Here is a 19657-nt window from a genome sequence, read left to right as displayed (position 1 = left end):
TACAAAAGACTTATCTGAATTTATTTCCATCATCTTACTTTAAGGTGTTTTGTTTGGGGCATAGTTTTTTTCTGTCCCCTTTTCTCTTTTTATGCACCCTAATAACTTTATTGTGTTTTCTTTGTTCTCATATATTGGATTAAAAGTCTATTTTTAGTCTTTCAATTATGACTGCCTTTAGGCATCTGTATTGTATTTTCATTGTTCTTCTCGAATGAGTAACTCATCTTTCCTTCTCTATAAATAAATAGATTGTTCTAGAGGCCACAAAGAAGATATGAGACAAACTTCACCCTGGTGATTACTTAAAGTTCACAAATAATTTAAAAAATTTGGGAGGGGGAGGTACTTTAACTACAACATATAGAAGAAGAAATGAAATGGCTGTGAACAGCCAGTAAGCTATTTTGATAAGAAACATGTATCCTAAATTATTTGACTCTGGTAGTCAACTCATCTTTTATCAATTATGTGCTATTTCAACTCTTGAGAGAGTTAAAAATTAATATACAAAATAAAAGTAATAAGAAACAAAAAGAAAGAAAGAAACATGTATCCAAGGTTCTTTTGCGTTCAAGGTTATAGCGATGGTGTGGACACTCAGAGGCCCGTCTTTCACTGGCAGAGTATAAAAAATGGATAGCAATGGAGGGCAGCAGTTTCCTCATCCACAGAAACTTTGATCCACATCTCCATCCATTTTGCCCATTTTTCTGCCCACTCTTTCATACTTGCCATGTATAACACCTGCTAATAAGCTTCTTAGCCCAAACATGGCTGGCTGCCCATTTAATTACCTCTTCTACCTCAAAACACATGTACTAATGAATACGATGGAGATATGGGGGGGGGGAAGATGAAGGAAAAGTGTCCATGAGAAAGCACAGAATGTGTGACAGATGAGCCTGCACACTTAGCAAAGGGAGACCCTTCACTTTGCAGCAACGACCTGAGCCCACGGGGCACCAGGAAGACATCACCAAAAATGTGGGGGTGGCTTAAAGCTTTCGCAGACATGGTTAACTCCTGCATCTCTACATTAATCCCAAGCAATTGAAACCTATTCTCTTTTTGTGAATTTTATATTTTTTATTTTTGAGATTATAATTACCTAAGTCATCCCTTCCCATCTGTCCCTCCTAACCCATCTACTCTTTCTAACAAAACGGAGTTGATTTTCTGTTAACTTCAAGCTAAGACACTAACCCCAAGAGAAATTGGCACCCTGTGGTTAAGGGTGCAAACATGGGTTATGTCCTCAGTACCTTTCCCTGGTCTTGTGCATTGAACACTAGTAGCAGGGCCAGAGTTTCCATAAAGGTGGTTGGTGATTGGCTCTGGTGGAAGAAACAAGTACACATATTTATCTAGAGTTTTTCTCCATGAAAAAGACAGTTCACTATCTGATCTCACTGACACAAAATTCATAGCCTAAACCATGCCCACACAGAAGGAACTTCTTCCATCTGCCTTCAGAGCCTGATTCACTAATCAGATTAATGAAAACACAATAATCCTAATGGTTTTTAAAAGCCTCCAACATGGAATACACCAAAATCAACTGACAAATTACATCAGAAGAAAGAGAAGTTTTAGCCCAGAGTATCTAACAAAGAATTCCAAATAATGCCCTCAGAGTGAGAAAAGGCATTGCCTCTGCTACAGAGATAGAGTATACTATGGAGACAACCCAAAAGAAACAGAAAGGAGCTAGTGATGCTAAAAAACATGATCATTCAAGTTGGGATGGAAGCTCAGGCAGCAGCCAGAAATTGCATAAGTATTCTAAATTTGAAGGACTTAGAGGTCCCACCTGTACGGTTTCAGCAATCCTTCACACAGCAGTATCTGTGCATGTGGATTTGACATAGTTTATTGATGTCTAAGTTTTTCATAAATATATAAAGGGTCACAGCATAGAGCTGAGAGATCATCCTAAAGGATTAAAAAAATTGAGTTTAAAAGAGGAAAGAAAAAAACAAAATATCAATCCACGAAGCCTACAATCTTCCTAAAATAATTCCAGAGAGAATAAAATAGGGAGAATGCATTTACATACACACACACACGCACACGCACACACACACGGATCTGGATAAATGTCTTGGTGAGCCTTCTCTACCTCCAGTTCCAGAGGACCCGATGCCCTCTTCTGGCCTCCCCAGGCACCAAGTATACATTGGATGCCTGGGCATACATGCAGAAAAAACACTAATGTACATAAAATAAAATAATTGTTTATTCAAGAAATGCTCATAGAGCCAGAGAGCACAGGTATCTAGACTTGAATGGTTCACCAAGTGCTACATAGTGAATGAATAAAGATTTAAACTACATTAAGCCCTGCTTTCCAAGTACTTGGGAGAATAAAAAAATAAAAGCATCCAGAAGAGAAAAATAATAGATTATCATTCAAAATATGGGGAATCCAAAGAGGGACTACTACTCGGCAGTCGTCTAGCCACAACAGAACCTTGTGTGAAAGGTTCTGAAAAAAAAAAAATGGTTTATGGCCCAGAATCACATATGAGTGTGGAGGAACCGATCCATCAGTAGGCGGGGGTGACCATAAAGAAATGAAAGATAGCCACTGAAATGAACTGTTCATTTCATACTCATCCTTTCTGAGGGAATCTCTTACAAAGATGATTTAGCAAATGAGCAGAGAACCAAGCAAGGGGACACATGGGATACAGGACTGAGAGCCCCATGCTGGAGTGTGGTCGGCCAGCACTTGGTGATCAATGTGGTTAGGTACAAGAGCAGGCACACAGAGTGTAACAGGGGGCAAAGAGTGTCTGGATTGCCTGATCCGATAACATACTAGGAAAAGCAAGTGGCACTTAGGACAAGAAGTACCACTGCTTTCAGGCAAATTTACACAAATTTAAAATTTAAAATTAAAATTTGTTCTTAATTTTTTTTAGATTTACATTTTTATTTTTTATAATGTTTATTAAATATTTTCCATATAATTTATATATATATATTTATATATATATATATTTATATATATATATATAATAAACTACCTACAGTAAGAAGAACCATGAAACAATCAGGAATTATATAAATTTTACATTCATAGTGTTTTGGCTATTTGTACTTGGCAGCCTTGAAGAAAACGTCTTTCCTATCTTGGTGAGTCTAAAATTCTTAGTGTAAATCAATATCTATCATATCTCATCATTATCAACTTAAAACATCCATCTAAACCTAAAAACATCTTAACCCCTAAACAACTAAGCTTAATTGTAAGACTAAACTATGTGGTCTTCAACCCCATCAGCAACTTCAGAAGGAATAAAAGTAATTACCTGATTATACAGGGAGTGCAGGTTGGCACCTTACCAAATGAGAAGATGACAGAGACAGTTTGCTCTCTGAACAGTCACTGAAAACTCTATAACACTGGAGCATCATCTTCAACCTTCTGGCCCAATATATCTGACAGACATATTTGTGAAGCAGGAACTACTGAGGACTTGCTTACCCTGTCTTGGCAGAGTTTGGCTGTCAACTCTGCCTGCATCCAAGCTTATCCATTTTTAGAAAGAATTCTGTCTATAACAGAAACCAGGACATTTTGTCCAGTGGCTGGTTTGCCACATTTGAAGCTATCTCCACAAGGAGGTTCTTTGATGCTCATCATCTTCTTTGAGGTAGGCTGAGGGTTGCCAGAAGGTAACCTGTCTCATTGTAAATGAATATTTAAAATAATAAAATTTCTTTAAAACTGAACAAGAATGAAAACTACCTAGCATACCTTTCAAGTCTCAGTATCACTGTTTACAGTTTCCACACGCTAGAGTTTGTCAGTCAAGTCAATATTAACTTAATAGCAATTTTATCATGGGAAGTAGGAAGCATATATGATACTAGTTCTTGATTGCATTAGCATGGTATTAAAATATTAGTAAAGTGCAAAAATATTGTCAACATAAATAGGAGCTAAAGTGAAGTTATGTCTTCTGGGAAGAATAACTGGGGAAGAAGCTAGGAAGGTGGGGCAGAGAGGGATGTTTTCAATAGAAGCCTTTCTTGTTTGCTGCTTAAACTGTGTCCACAAGATTCAGTTCTCTGAGAATAAATACTATCCCTTAATGTTCTCCATTTTTAAGCTACATATTAAGTTTGAAGAACCCTGGGAAAGCTAATGCTATAGCTGTTACCAGCAAATACAGTAGGATTTGTTTATTTATAAGTGGGAAAATGTCCCAAAAAAGAACTAGTCCACCATAGGCATCAGCAACAGAGTACTGGAAGCCAAAGGAAATGAGTAAAAGTGAGAAGGAACAGGGAACAGGGTCCTCTTATATGTGAATCTCCTGTTGGAAAACTGGAGTTAGATATGACCAAGGGGCCTTCAAAAGCCTTTGAAAAAGTGGGGTAGTGAAGCAAATATTCCTGGTACCCTAAGCACAAAATAGTATCTAAGAAAGCCAACAGCGCTTAACATTTATTTTACGGGTTGTCTTATCATTTGTCTGCTTTCTTTGTAGTAGATAATTGTGTTATGAGTATCATGCTTGAAATTTCAACTGTGCTTGTAAGAGAAGATGCCTGGCCTTGAGCTAATAAGTTGGATAGGAAGAGGTGAATTCCTGAAGGCACCATAAAGTACTGGTGGCTGTGACATAACAGATATTTCATCTCTTCCTGATTGCTAACGAAGTGTACCAAGAATCTCTATTTCTTGAGTAATAGGGGTGCTGAGAACATGTTTTCTTCCAGTTAGCTAACTCTTAGTTGGCTCCTGTACATCTTGCAAGTTGAGGAACAAGCACCAGAAAAAAATCAAACTATGACCAGAAGCATCAAAGGTTCAGTCCCAACCACATCCTCTAGGAGAGGATGGCTGGAGGATGGATGGGTAGTCAACTGTTAGTATGTTCTAGTCTCCATAAAAACTCTTAAACTAAAGCAGGTGGGAAACTTTTAAATTAGTAAAAATACCCACATGCCAAGAAAGTAGTGCATTACCAAATTCTTCAGGGTGAAAACTATTCAGAACCTTCTAGAGCTCATCCTAGTCCGTCATCGTCTGATAGTCTATCTGCATGCACTCTTTACCATGAACTTATGGACATAAACTGACTTTCCCTGAGTACTTGAAGTTGCCATGACAAATCATTAAATATAAGCAGAAAGTCCCTGATTGGTAGCAGAGTGAGAATGCAATCAGGGGAACCTGTAACAAGCTACTCTAGATGGCATTTGAAGGAGGTTAGGGAGGCTGTGGGACTTAGATGCAAGTGGAAACTGCATCAATTCCAGAAAGCCCATGTGATTTCTAAGAAATCCAATTGACGTCTAGAGACATGGAGAACTGGTTCGTGCAAAACTCCTCAGCCTTCCCCTACACAAGGTTCTGCTGTCAACTGTGACCTAAGGGTACTTCACAAAGCGAGAAGTACCTCCATTTGAGACTAATTAAAGCCCCCAGGATGGTTCTAACACAAGGAATTGAGCCTTGTGAACTGCTCTCAAGTACAATTACTCCAGAGGGATTCTATTATTCCTACAAAACTGTCACTATCCTCATCCATGCTGTATCATGCTTTTCCATTGGATCTCACGCTAGCTAATCCTACACTGTGGACCTGAGATTTTCTTTTTGTTTTACTATCACATCAACCATACTGCATGACTGGCATTGGTCTTAGGCACTCCTGTATCACCAGCACCAAGGAGAGCTTGAGAACATAGTAAATATCACTGAATGGATAAATGAATTAACAATCTAATGTCCAGAATCTGGAAACAATCCAGATATCTCTCAGTCAAAGAGTGGATAAAGAGACTGTGGTACACTTACACTATGGAATGCTACTCAGCCTATTAAAAACAAGGAAATCTTGAAATTTGCAGGCAAGTGGATGGAACTAGAAATGATCATCCCTAGTGAGTTAACACAGACCCAGAAAGATACACATGGTATATAGTCACTTACAATTGGATACTAGCCCAACATGGATGTCCTCTGAGAGTCTTCACTCAGCAGGGGATTGGGATAGATGCTGGAACTTGCTATTGGGACTCCAGGTGAGAGAGGAATGGGAGAATAGGGAGATAGAAGGACCTAGAGTATCCAGGAGCCCTACAAGAAGACCATCAAGGCTGGCAGATCTAGATTTTGGGGGGACCTGCACAAACTCCTGTACCAACCAAGGACAATGCATGAAGTAAACCTAGACCTCTTACTCAGATCTAGCCAATGGACAGCACATCTTCCACAGTTGTGTGGAGAGTGGGGACTGACTCTGACATGAACTCTGGTGGCCCCTATTTGACCACTTCCCCTTGATGGGGAGGCCTGGTGACACTCAGAGGAAGGGGAAGCAGGCTACCAGGATGAGACCTGATAGGCTGTGATCATATGGTGAGGAAGGAGGTCCCCTTCTGTCAAAGATCTAGGGGAGGGGAATATGGCAAAAGAGGAAGGGAGGGGGAAACCAGAAGATATAAGTGAAGGGATAACAATCAGGATATAATCTGAATGATAAAATTTAATAAATAATTTTTTAAAGAACCTAATGTCAGAAAAGTCATTTCATGAAGCACTTATAGCATTTTCCCAATGAAAATATTAGTATTTTAACCTTGTTATATAAAAATGTAGCAGATAAAAAAACTACACATAGAATTTTCAGTTAAAGTTAATTTTTGAGTCACAGCTTTGCTGCATAGTGACTCTGCTATTAGTTGCAAAGTTTTCCCAAGCATCTGCACCCTTGTTAGTTTTCAATGAGGAAATAAATGGCTATGAGCACCAAATACCATCAATACAAGGGCAATTCACCAGCTGAGATAACTTGAGTACCCATACACTGCAGATGCATTTGAGTGCAATTTAAAGACTCATGGCTTCCTTTTCTGATAACACACTGCAAACCTACCTAGAAGTTCACTGCATCTCAGACATACAGCCTAAAATAATTATCACCTAAAATAATTATCAACCAGATATCTTGATTTAGACACAAAAAAAAAAAAATAGAACCAACACATGAAACATTTATCTCTTTCTCAAAAATCAAAGTTTGTATTATATTTTCACACCTGGTGGGTGGCAAATTTAATTCTCTGGGTGAAATATTTGCTAGGAAGTCAAATTCTAAAATATGCTAGTCTTGTCCTTTCAGACTATCGCATGCAATGATGGAACAATGTAGACTATATTCAAAATTTCTTGTTATAGTGGAATATATGTGATATGAATGCAGCCAAATGTTGATGATGATACCATTCTCAAAAGCCTTGACTTCACATTCAAAGTGCGGCCAACTGTACAGAGTGAAACATCAAATACTGAGGTACAAATTTGGCGAAGGTGCCCTTTTACAGCTATCATAGTAAAACTCCTTTGTTCTTCTGTGAGAAACGTTCAGAAGCTTGGGACTAGATGGAGGACCATAAATTATACAGCTGGGCTCTGATGCCAGGTGTTTCTTCATGGAATTTGCTATAAATAAAAATCTAGAAAATGAAATTTTCCCTATATAAAAGACTAAAAATAAATTTGTGTTGCTGCTCACTTGATAAAACTTTGTTGAGACTGTATTAGAAGAACACTTCACATTAATGCACAGATTCATGGACTGACTTTGCAAAGAACAATATAACAATGTTTTCGCTGACTATACACAAAAGCGAGAACTGTGATAGGAAATAAAAAACAGAAATTCTAGTAATATGAATATTAGTGCAACATTGACTCAAGGTGCCTTATTATTAATTCTTGTTACCAAAGCTGCCAGGGAAGCCATTACTTAATTTACTGCTAGTATAAATACCATTGTGTACATATTTCTCTCCACTCTCTAGACCCTATATAACTCAAAAGTCATTCAAGTTCTAAATTATCACCAGGAGTGATTAGATTCCCCAGGGATCCATCTGAGCTGACTGTTCTATCTGAATGAGTGAAGGATTCTTGCTCAATACGCATGCCGCTAAACTGGCTCTTTTGCAAGTTAAATGACACAATGGAGAAACATTGTGTGCAAGGCATAGAGCGATTTGTCAACCACGATACAAGAGCTCCATCAATTCAATGGCATCAAATAAACAAACCAACAAAACCAAGAGGCTACAGAGACCTAAAAATATACACACTTTGAGACTTGATTCAAACACAGTATGTTTAAGGACTTACTGCCCACTCTGTCAGGTAGAGTAATGGTACATGCCAAGTTAAATGTTGCTATTATTTCACAATATATATGGATGAGGGTTTTAAAATACTCTAGAAGAAAATAATAATAATGCATGTATATTGGAAAGGAGCGAGGATATTAAAAACTGTATAATATTGATAACTGTAGAAGTTGGTGTTTATTATAAGATTTTTTTACTTTTATGTATCTTTTAAAATTTATACCAAAAAAGAAAAATGAGTATTTATTAAGGTCATGTTTGGCCTTCAGAAGTTTCCCAAAGAAAAGTGATGCAACATAAATTTGTGATAGTTTCCTAGTCTCAAAATTAGGTTATGTTATGCTCTGTAGGAAGTTGCAGGCAAGAGTACAAGTCACTGATACCCTATGAGCATATACAGGGGAAGGAGGTCCCCCTCAGTCACAGTCATAGGGGAGGAGAGTAAGGGGAAAATGGAAGGGAGGGAGAAATGGGAGAATACAAGGAATGGGACAACCATTGAGATGTAATATGAATAAATTAATAAAATAAAATAAAAATTTTAAAAAGTACAAGTCACAAGAAGATACCCTGCTCCTGTCACACCAAAGTGTCTTTAGGTGAAAGATGTGGTGGGCAATTGTGAGGTTTCATTCATTTTATCTTTCCTGTTTCTAGAAGGATATTGAGAGGCCATTTTAACAGTCTGACTTTGAACACTTTTCGTGCCTCTATCTAAGTCAGGAGTGTTTTCTTATAACCCTATGTGATCAGACAAGGTTTTTAATGGAGCCCTTGAAGCCAGCAGGTGGCATCAAGGAGTATTCCAAAGACTTGTTTATGCTCCAGTGAAGATCACAATACAACTGTAAATGGAGGCAAGATATGCATGTGAGTATGGGAAGCGACTTGACACAGGGACTCTACCCTGGAGTTCTGGAAATGCTACTTTGTAATATACACATTAACTCTGTACTGGGGAAAGCAACTTCTAAGCTAGAACAAAGCCGGTTAGCAGAACTCAGTGTGTAATATACAGCCACGATATTGAAAGGTTAGTACAAATAGAATTTCAAATATTAGTAAAATCTCACTTTCCTTTGGTCATGTTGGTGACCTGTGATACATGTGAACTCCAGTACACACGTATAGCCAGTGAATCTAGACAGACTCAAAGGAAAATTAATATTTATAGATTCCCTCATCTACAGAGAGAAAAACGTAGCCTATTCTTACTCACAAATTTTTGAAATTGCTACTAAACAGAAACATTGAAGATTCAGAGGCAGGTTTGTGGTTTCCATTTTACAGTGAATACAGTAAGAGCTCGAGATGCCTAGGGGAATCAATTTCAAATTGAAAATGTGAACTGACAAATATAATAATGTGTTATTTTCTAAATTATTTGTAAGAATGTTTTGAATTTATCAAACTTAGTTTCTAGAATGCTTAATCCAAATTTTCTTATATTTAGCATTATATAATTTTTAAATTTCAATTTTGATTAAACTCTTTGGCTCCACTGTCCTCTAAAGCTAGCCATAGCCCTGACCTCTCTAGGGCATCTGAATATAAATATAGGTGTATGGTGGGGGTTTTTTCCTAGTCATTTTATCATCTTCTGTCTTTAAAATCACACAATGTGCTGAGTCCTAAGACCAGAAAGCTGCTTTCAAAGATGGGCTTAGGGAAATGGGGAGATGTTTCAGCAGTTAAGAATATGCACTGCTGAGTGGTCAGCCCTGAAACATATATACAGGTAGCATTATAGGGGCTGAATGGGTTATATTTAAGAACATACATTATGGACATATACTTATATGTATGCAATAACAATTAATAAAAAAAAAGGAGAGGCTGGGAATTTAAAGGAGAGTAGGAAGGAGTATATGGGAGGGTTTAAATGGAGAAGCGTTGTAATCAACTTATATTATCGAGAGAGAGAGAGAGACAGAGACAGAGACAGAGAGACAGAGACAGAGAGAGAGCAATGCCGTTGCAGAAGATGTAAGTTCAATTCCCAGCACACGTCAAGGAGCTTACAACTATTTGTAACTTCAGCTCCAAGGGATCCATTTCCCTCTTCTGGGCTCCATGGGCACCTGCACGCAAGTGCATAAAGATACATACTCATAACAAGAATAAATTAGGCAATAAAACAGTTCTGTGCTTGGTACTTCATTCCTAGAATCTCAGGAATTGGGAAGTTGAGGCAGGAGTATTTGAGTATAAGAGCAGTCTAAACTACATACATCATAAGGTCCTGCCTCAAAACAAAATATAAAATAAAATATGCGTCTCATAAAATTGAATAAAATGTAATAGTAAATCCCGACTTAATCCCAGTACGTTGATTGCCAATAAAAGCCCTGATAGCCTTAGTAGCCTCCAGATTGCTGAACCTATAAAACTAAGAACTGAATTGGGGAGAGCTGGCTCAGAGTTAGGAGTGCTTGCTGCTCTTCCAGAGGGGCCCGAATTTTGTTTCCAGAACACATCAGACACATCACAGCTACCACTACCACTGTAGCTCCAGCTCCAGGGCACCTGACGGCCTTTTCTGGCTTTTATGAATACCTTCACTCATGTACGCACACAGACATTCATGCATGTTCATAACTGTTTAAAAAGAAAGAAAATTTCCTTTGAAAATAAAGCTAAGAATCCATCTTTAACTTCTCTTGGTGTTTCATGCCTTTACTTTTAATGCATTTTTTAATATCATTTTTTATTTGTCTCAAATTTCTGCAGAATTCAACTTCTTCTCCTGCTACCCAGCTACACTTGCCCAAATTCCACCACCTTTCCCCCTGACTTGTGAGAGCTTCCTTTACTAGCTTCTATCCTGCCCCCTATTGCAATAGCAAGACCAGGACCAATCATTTTGGCCAATGTGCTACAATTAAAAAAAAAAAGTCATGTTCAGCAAAAACAATGGGGTTCCATTTCTCACAGTTTAAAGATCTGGAAAATATTCAGATCTGACTTCTAGAAAGATCTTTAATAGTGACATGTAGACAGGTTCCCTCTCCTGGATCCTCCCTTTGCTGGTGCAAGCCCACTAACCTCATCACGAGTGCTCCAATTTCATGGCCTCATGAGGCACCCTCACACCGGAGGCAGGGGTTTCAGTATCTGAACATGCCTGAAAGGGATGAAAATCTTCAAGCCATAGAAATGATCCTTTAATATGCAACCTTTTTAATAAATGCATTCTGGGAGGAAAAGAAAGCTCTTTCCTTCCATACCTAGGACCTCTGTGGCTTTATCACTAATGTCTCTAGAGCTGTCATATCTGCTCTAGATTTATTGTCCCTCTTGAAGTCCATCAAACAAATGATCTGCCTCCACCTTGGGGTTTGCACTAGCCATTCGTCACCCTTGTTAAGTCTTCAGTTTCAAGCCCATCTCATTCTTCAGTTTGCTGAAGCCATTTTTCCAGTATCCCTAACCATCCTGTTTAAAATCATCCACACAACCAACCATCCTTCCATCGTTATTTCTTCCATAGTCAAAAATTACATATTCATGTTAATTACATTTGCTTTATTGTGACAAAATACCTCCAATTGAAAATTTTCTGAGAGAAAAATGTTTACTTTGGGTCACATTTCCAAAGAGTCTCAGCCCATCTCAGGAGGAAGGTCATGGAGTACTCTGTGCAAGGAACCCTGTGGCCGAGGTTCATAACAGCATAGCAGACTAGAAAGAAGAGTGAGTGGGTGGAAGTAAAAGCTGGGCTATGGCCTTCAAGGGCCTAAATCTGGTAACCTCCTTTTATGGAATAGGTCTCAATTCTTACAGGTTCTACAGCCTTCTGAGCAGCAGCACAAGTTAAAAAAAACAGTTCTCAAAACACGCGCTTTTGGGTCATTTCGGATTCAAAGTAAAGCATGACCAACAGCCTGCCTTTGCTTACATTTCCATTGTCTGTCTCGTTCATTTAAGATGTCAGTTTCATACAGAATAGACCTCTACTTTACACACTGATGTCCATAGATTTGTAAGCACACCTAATACATAGTAATACTCTGACAATTTGTTTGCTAAATCAATGAAATCTCTGAAACCAGGTACCCTGCAGATATCCTATTTCAGTCTCATTTTTATGACTTTATATTTGGCAGTCTGATTTCATATTAGACTGAAATTTGGCATGATATATAAACACTTGATTTACTTACTCAATTTAAACAAAATATGTTTAGCTATTCAAAGTAACATAAGTGCAATAAAGTGTTTAGATACGTGACACCATATTTTATAATTGTATAAATCATAAGGCCTGAGATGCAGTGGGAAAATTTTAACTGTCGGGTAGTTTATGGTTAGTCTTCTCTGTGGTGGTGAGTTCAAGACAGAAACAATCGGCAGGCTTTAGTCAACAAGGAAAAGAGGACAAACTTTGAAAAACATAACAGAAAATTAATGAACTTTTCTAAAACACAGTATATTTTTCCTTTTGAATGACAACTCAGTTTCTTTAGAATAATTTCTACATCCTTAAGTAATGGGAACATGGCTTCGAATTATGGTTTTCATTCAGGGATTTTTTTTTTTCAGCTAGCCTCACTGATAATTTTCCCTCTTCAAGAACTGTGCCACCTTGAACTAGGACAAAACTAGAGGACTGCCAACTTAAGAGCTGGTGCCAAAGGAGGGACTGCTCAGAGTGCCTCGATTCAAAAATACCTCTGATAAATAGACAGGTGGCCAGCACTAAGGGGAAAATCACTTTCAGGAGCCCGGAGAGGAGCATGCAATGAAAACCATGGAGCAAGACAAGGTGGGAAGCCAACATGTTAGAAGGAAATGCTTTAGAGTTAAGGACAAGCTGTGTAATACAAGACAATGCTATTTGCCATAAATGATACAAGCATATTTGTCCCATGAAAAGCAACATGAGATAGTTCTACTCCCCTGGTCTCCCTTGTATGTCCGTCACAAGGGTGTGAGGCACATGGACAAGTGAACGGCCCTGTGCAGCTGTTAGCCAAGAAAGATGTCTTGATAGCAACTTCCCAGTGAGAAGGAGGAAGGGTGAGCAGGAAAATCAGAGGCTTTCAATGCAGAGAAATGAGAAAGAAGCTATAAATACGATTCCCTTTAGGCTTTTTTAAGACATGCAAGTTGTGAAGTCCCATTTGGGATGTTAGATAATAAAGACTCAGTGTTATCCTCCTGCACTGTGCTGACTTGAATATTTAAAAGCATATTTACTATTCCTGTGAAACGTATGGTTTAACTATGGAGACAAGAGATGTCTCCACAAAGAATCAGGTCTGCTGATTACCTGCTTTTCTGCCACCTTTTGCATGCATTGTTGAAGATCCCTCTCCTTTGGATTATTTCCAGTCTCACTAACAGGAAACCTGTAGACTCCACAAAGCATGTGTAAGAGTAGCATTACATACAGTGTTCCTTCTAGAGCCTCAACCCCTCATATCACTCTGGAATGGACTCTCCTGGGGACCTGGTGGTAGACCCAGAGCAAGGGTAAGTAAACCAGGTGCAATGTGTGGCTTTGTGCAGTGAGCTGTGGATGTTTTCACTCACTTCCCGCAACAGACCTAGGAAGGAGACTGACTTTTCAGAGGCACTCAGTACACAGGCATGCTGTGAGATGCTTGTCACAGCCTGAAGATGGCAAAGAGGAGTGAGAAGAAACTAGGTTCAAAAGAGAGAGTAACAGGGTGAATATGACTGCAATGTATCATGTACAAGTATAAAAATGTTAGCATTGAACTATGTATAATTAGTACATACTACCAGAAACACATAATGAAGAACTCCAGCAAATTCTATAATACAAAAAGATGGCCATTACATAATAATCTGATAGCACATCTGTTGTGTTTGCTGACTAAATATATTGTGAATCTAAAACGCGTCAAGCACTCTTGTGTTAAAATAACTGATAGACGAAGCGTGATCTCTTGGAAGTCAAATCTCAATATTAGAAGCATTAAGAAAACACTTATTATTGTTAATTATTTCATTTAGTGAGTTTCTTAAATATACTTGTCCATCAGAAAATACCATCTTGGTGGTCACATCCATAAAGAAAATTTACTTTTTCCATATGGCAGTAGATGGTCTTACATCCACATACATATAGGCGACATTAAGAGGAATCAAGAGGATTCAATGGGATTACAGAGAGAGGGTGGTGGGAGAGAGAGAGAGAGAGAGAGAGAGAGAGAGAGAGAGAGAGAGAGAGAGAGAGAGAGAGAGAGAAAGAATGTGAGCATATGAAATTAATCAAAAAGGGTCCAAAGTATTATGGGAAGAATTAGAGGGTAGATTTGATCAAAATACAATAAATATATGCATGTATGAAATTCTAAGTGAAAAAGAAAAACACAACCTCTTCCAGCCCTTGGATCAGAATCTTGGGGAATAGGAAAGGAAATGTTTTTAATAAGCTATGTCAGTGTATCAGATATAGTCGCAACACATGCAAGCTCAAGGTAACCACTACACCATCAATTGCATGGTACCCAAAGAATTGGCCACTTTGATTATCATAATTAGCATTTGCCAAACTATTCAGCCCTGGATATTATCAACCTGGCCCCGATAGAGATGCAGCAAATTTACCTAATATGAACAAAATAAATATTTCAAAGAATAATGTGTATGCATAGAAAATGGCAAACTCCTTAGGGCAGGTGTTAGGCTTTGCTTTGGCAGAGAGGAGTGCCAAGCTTTAGTTATTAGACATAGCCCATAGAACTAAAACATCAGCCTTCAATTGCAAGGGGAGATGCTGAAGATACAGGAGCTTCCCCCACTGATTATAATATGAACATGCTCACTGGAGTAGCTCCTTGTGAGTTTCAGACAGATGATGCAGTCAATACTCAATAGTAAACAGCAACATCAGCACATGGAACAAGACAATATTTGTTCAGTTTGTATGAAACACACAAAGCTGAGCACTTAAAGATATCAAGATATCAAGGCTGTAGCTCAGGGCCTCGTGTCAATCTGCAGTACCACAGTCCAGGACAAAAATGTAACTTAATACTCAAAATATGCCTAGGAAGCAATTTTACCATGGCGTTCATTTTGCAGGACAGAAAACAGAAGCATGGAAAAGGTACGTGAGCTGCTCCAGATGACACAGCTGGACAGTTTATCAAGGACCACTGTTCCTAGGAGACTAGCAACTGCTTCCTCCTTACTTCCCAGAGCACTTCTCTAAGACAAAGGACACACACACACACACACACACACACACACACACACACACACACGCACTGGGCCCCACTCTAGAGGACCAGAGTGCGCTCTGTACAGCTTCTCCACTCTGCACAGCTTCTCCACTCAGTACAGCTTCTCCACTCTGTACAGCTTCTCCACCTTCATCTGTCTAATTTTTGCCAGATGCACTGAGCACAGCAATGTCACTGAGAAGGAACCAGTGATTGGTGAAGCAGCACAAGACAGACTTGGTTCTGCCTGTCAGCTCTAGAGCTGCCTTGCTAGATTCTGGAGCCTTGGGCAAGCAGCCTATTTAAGTGCAGGTCCTTCACCTTTGAAATGTAGATTACAGTGGGACTTGCGCACCGCTGTTGTCAAAAGATAAAACAGTATGATCCATTCATTTAAGGGACTTAGAAAGTGCTCAATAAATATTAGTGTAATAAATAGAAGCAATATCAATAAAATATGAACCAAATGATCTTTGGGTTCTAATACTAGCACTAAAAATGCTTTATTTCTCTTCTGGTTAAAAAAAAAATCCCACAGCAATCAAAACAAGCCCAGTCATAAATGATTAAACCAATTATATCTTTTGTGAGAAAATCAGAAAGGCCATTAGACCTATTAATTTGCGTGTCATTAGTCATTCCCTCTTTTGTAAAGCCGATGTAGTCCAGCATCCTGAGACACCTTGCATAATGTGATCGCTGTGACTCCAAGAGGTCAAACAGGCATGCTCTTAAAGCAGCTTTGTGGAAAGCTCAATAATTCATTTTATAAATTTCAGCTCAAAGCCTACATTGAGGTGAAGAAAAATTGACATTCGATCTGTGAACTTAATGTCGAGCTCTAGAAAAACTCTGGGAAGCACGTTTGGCGATTAGGCAGACGCAGACAGTGCAGACGTTGCCAAATTGTAAAACAAGACTTGGAAACCACGGAAAATGTTGCTAGTTATTGATTACGTTGACCATTCACTTCCTATTGAGCCACCCAAAAGAATCATTCATTTTCCAGCAGAGCCTGCTCATTTGCAAGATAAAAGAGAGCCAGCTCTGCACATGCCCACAGTGTTCCTCACCACTGGGGGCAGCTTTACATAAGACTGCATTCACTGAAACCGAAGCAACAGTCCGAGCAGCTTTCAGAATGACAGTCTGCAGGAGTGAGCTGAGCGTGTGCGCGGAACCTGGCTCTCCTGCCTTCTGGGCTCCAAGGCAGCTCCGTGGCTGAACTAGGTGCTCACCACCACGGGACTGTCGGGCTATGGAATACAGATGTGTCAGCACAGGTAGCCCCACGTTGTCTAGAGGAATACATCATGGGTTTTGAGAAGAAATTGTAGAAGCCAATTTTTTTTAAACACACACACGCACACACACACACTCACACACACTGTAAAGATGCAAAAACGTAATATCCATGAAGATCCTATTACCTAGGAAGACTCGGATGTTCTGCTGCTGCGAATGCGGTGTTGGGATTTATTTGTTCTTGGAGGGTTCTGCATGGCTGGTAAAGAATAATGTTCCAAAATCGGTCCATCTCCCAAGGGGTCCAATTTTTCTTCCTGGGTGTCAGCGAGCCCTGACTCACTACACTGCAGCTGACAGGGGCTGTCATGCAGGCGGCCCCTAAGCCAAAGCAAAAGACCTAAGGACGACCTTTGAACAATACAAAGGATGGGTATGTTTTGTCATTTTTCTTCTTTCCTTCTTAAAAAAAAAATGGAAAAATCCTCTAAGTCTATGTAATAATTCTGCTTTAATTGCTTTAAATGTTCTATTTCTCTAGTCTAAGACTGTAAGATTACCAGTGGGCACATTCCTTGTTTACCTATTAGAAATGTGGATAATCCTTATATTACAAAATGATATTTGGTGCTAAATGGTATCTAAATGTTTACATCTCTGAATATGGAAATAGGTGCCTAGTTTTTGCTTGCTTTTTAAAAATGCATTCTTTTTGGGGGGATAACTTTTCTAAGTTGTTTTTATTTCCAGGTTTCACTGTAATTAGGCTACTGCGCGGATCAGCTGTAGCAGTGGTTCTAGCCCCCACTGTCTTACTGACAATGCTTTCTTCTGCTGAACGAGGGTGCCCTAAAGGTTGTAGGTGCGAAGGCAAAATGGTATACTGTGAGTCTCAGAAACTGCAGGAGATACCCTCAAGTATCTCTGCCGGTTGCTTGGGTTTATCCCTTCGCTACAACAGCCTCCAAAAACTTAAGTATAATCAATTTAAAGGGCTCAATCAGCTCACCTGGCTATACCTTGACCACAACCACATCAGCAATATTGACGAGAATGCTTTCAATGGGATACGCAGACTCAAAGAGTTGATTCTGAGTTCCAACAGAATCTCCTATTTCCTTAACAACACCTTCAGACCTGTGACCAATTTACGGAACTTGGATCTGTCCTATAATCAGCTCCATTCTCTGGGATCTGAACAGTTCCGGGGCTTGAGGAAGCTGCTCAGTTTACACCTCCGCTCCAACTCACTGAGAACCATCCCTGTGCGGATCTTCCAAGACTGTCGCAACCTGGAACTTCTGGACCTAGGATACAACAGGATCCGAAGTTTAGCCAGAAATGTCTTTGCTGGCATGATCAGACTCAAAGAACTTCACTTGGAGCACAATCAATTTTCCAAGCTCAACCTGGCCCTTTTCCCAAGGTTGGTGAGCCTTCAGAACTTGTACATGCAGTGGAATAAAATCAGCGTCATAGGACAGACCATGTCCTGGACTTGGAGCTCCTTACAAAGGCTTGACCTGTCGGGTAATGAGATCGAAGCCTTCAGTGGACCCAGCGTCTTCCAGTGCGTCCCCAATCTGCAACGCCTCAACCTGGATTCCAACAAGCTCACATTTATTGGTCAAGAGATTCTGGATTCTTGGATCTCTCTCAATGACATCAGTCTTGCCGGGAATATATGGGAATGCAGCAGGAATATCTGCTCCCTGGTAAACTGGCTGAAAAGTTTTAAAGGTCTGAGAGAGAATACAATTATCTGCGCCAGTCCCAAAGAGCTGCAGGGGGTAAACGTGATGGATGCGGTGAAGAACTACAGCATTTGTGGTAAAAGCACCACCACCGAGAGGTTTGACCTGGCCAGGGCGCTCCCGAAGCCCACGTTTAAGCCCAAGCTCCCCAGGCCGAAGCATGAGAGCAAGCCTCCACTGCCCCCCACGGTGGGAGCTACCGAGCCCAGCCCAGAGACAGACGTGGACACGGAGCACATCTCCTTCCATAAGATCATCGCGGGCAGCGTGGCTCTTTTCCTGTCTGTGCTGGTCATCCTCTTGGTGATGTACGTGTCCTGGAAGCGGTACCCTGCCAGCATGAAACAGCTGCAGCAGCGCTCCCTCATGCGAAGGCACCGGAAGAAGAAACGGCAATCGCTCAAGCAAATGACTCCAGGCACCCAGGAATTTTATGTAGATTATAAACCCACCAACACCGAGACCAGCGAGATGCTGCTGAACGGAACGGGACCCTGCACCTATAGCAAATCAGGCTCCAGGGAATGTGAGGTATGAACCATTGCGATTTAAATTAAAAAAAAAAAAAAAAAACAGAAAGAAAGAAAAAGGAAACAGAGAGAGAGCGCGCGCTCTCAAGAGCTAGGAATAAGTGGTGCTTTCTTGAACTCTGCTGACTCTCAGGGGAACACGGTGCCCCTCCCCTCCCCCTCCCTCTCACTGAGCTGGCAAAGGGCCTTCCCTGTCCCTTAGAGTGTGTTCATAATACTGGTCATTTTCCTCTCATAAATAATCAAGCCATTGAAATGTAAATACCACAGTCAATGTGAAGGTGGAACTCTGGTTTAACACCATGCCTATTGTATACTACCCTTTACGGATTTCATTTGTTTCCAGGTAAAACTTCTTTCCTGTGTGATCCCCACACTTGCTCTTATTCTCCATCTTAAAGGGTCAAATCTTCAGCTTTAGGTGGTTTGCAATTTAGCAAATGCAGTGGGGGAGGGAGGAAGGAGGAAGCCAGGACCTTGGAGGGTTAAATGAATCTGAGGAGATGACTTGATTATGGCACACTGTAGAGGCTGGGAATGAGAAACAATGCCTGCCTTTCAAAGAAAATCCCAGAGAACTCTCCATAGAGGGTGGTGGGTTAGAGCAGTTTCCAGGGATTCAAAGCAAGCACAGGAACAACTGTCAAAGGGTTAAAATATCAAAAGCATATGGCTACAAAGTACAAGGAGACAGTGAAAAGACGAAGTTTGAGGCTTGCAGGCTTATATCAGATCCCCGTCCTGTAAAATCAAGCTCAAGGGTTCACTGTTA

General features: G+C 39.9%; 2 protein-coding genes across 2 annotated transcripts in view; one reads left to right on the top strand and one right to left on the bottom strand.

The window, feature by feature from the left end:
* Positions 1-19657, bottom strand: part of Ctnna3 (catenin alpha 3) — a 1456883-nt gene that overhangs the window by 814340 nt on the left and 622886 nt on the right. The window lies entirely within an intron of this gene.
* Positions 16349-19657, top strand: part of Lrrtm3 (leucine rich repeat transmembrane neuronal 3) — a 174455-nt gene continuing 171146 nt past the window's right edge. Inside the window, exons 1-2 of the mRNA XM_051153174.1 lie at positions 16349-17034; positions 17352-18886. Coding sequence (XP_051009131.1) covers positions 17031-17034; positions 17352-18886 — 1539 coding nt within the window. The 5' untranslated portion in view covers positions 16349-17030. The remainder of the gene's footprint in view (positions 17035-17351; positions 18887-19657) is intronic.

Source organism: Acomys russatus, chromosome 11, assembly GCF_903995435.1.
Source record: "Acomys russatus chromosome 11, mAcoRus1.1, whole genome shotgun sequence".
NCBI lineage: Eukaryota > Metazoa > Chordata > Mammalia > Rodentia > Muridae > Acomys > Acomys russatus.
Note: the sequence above shows the minus strand (reverse complement) of the source record. Positions and strands in the feature narration are given on the sequence as shown.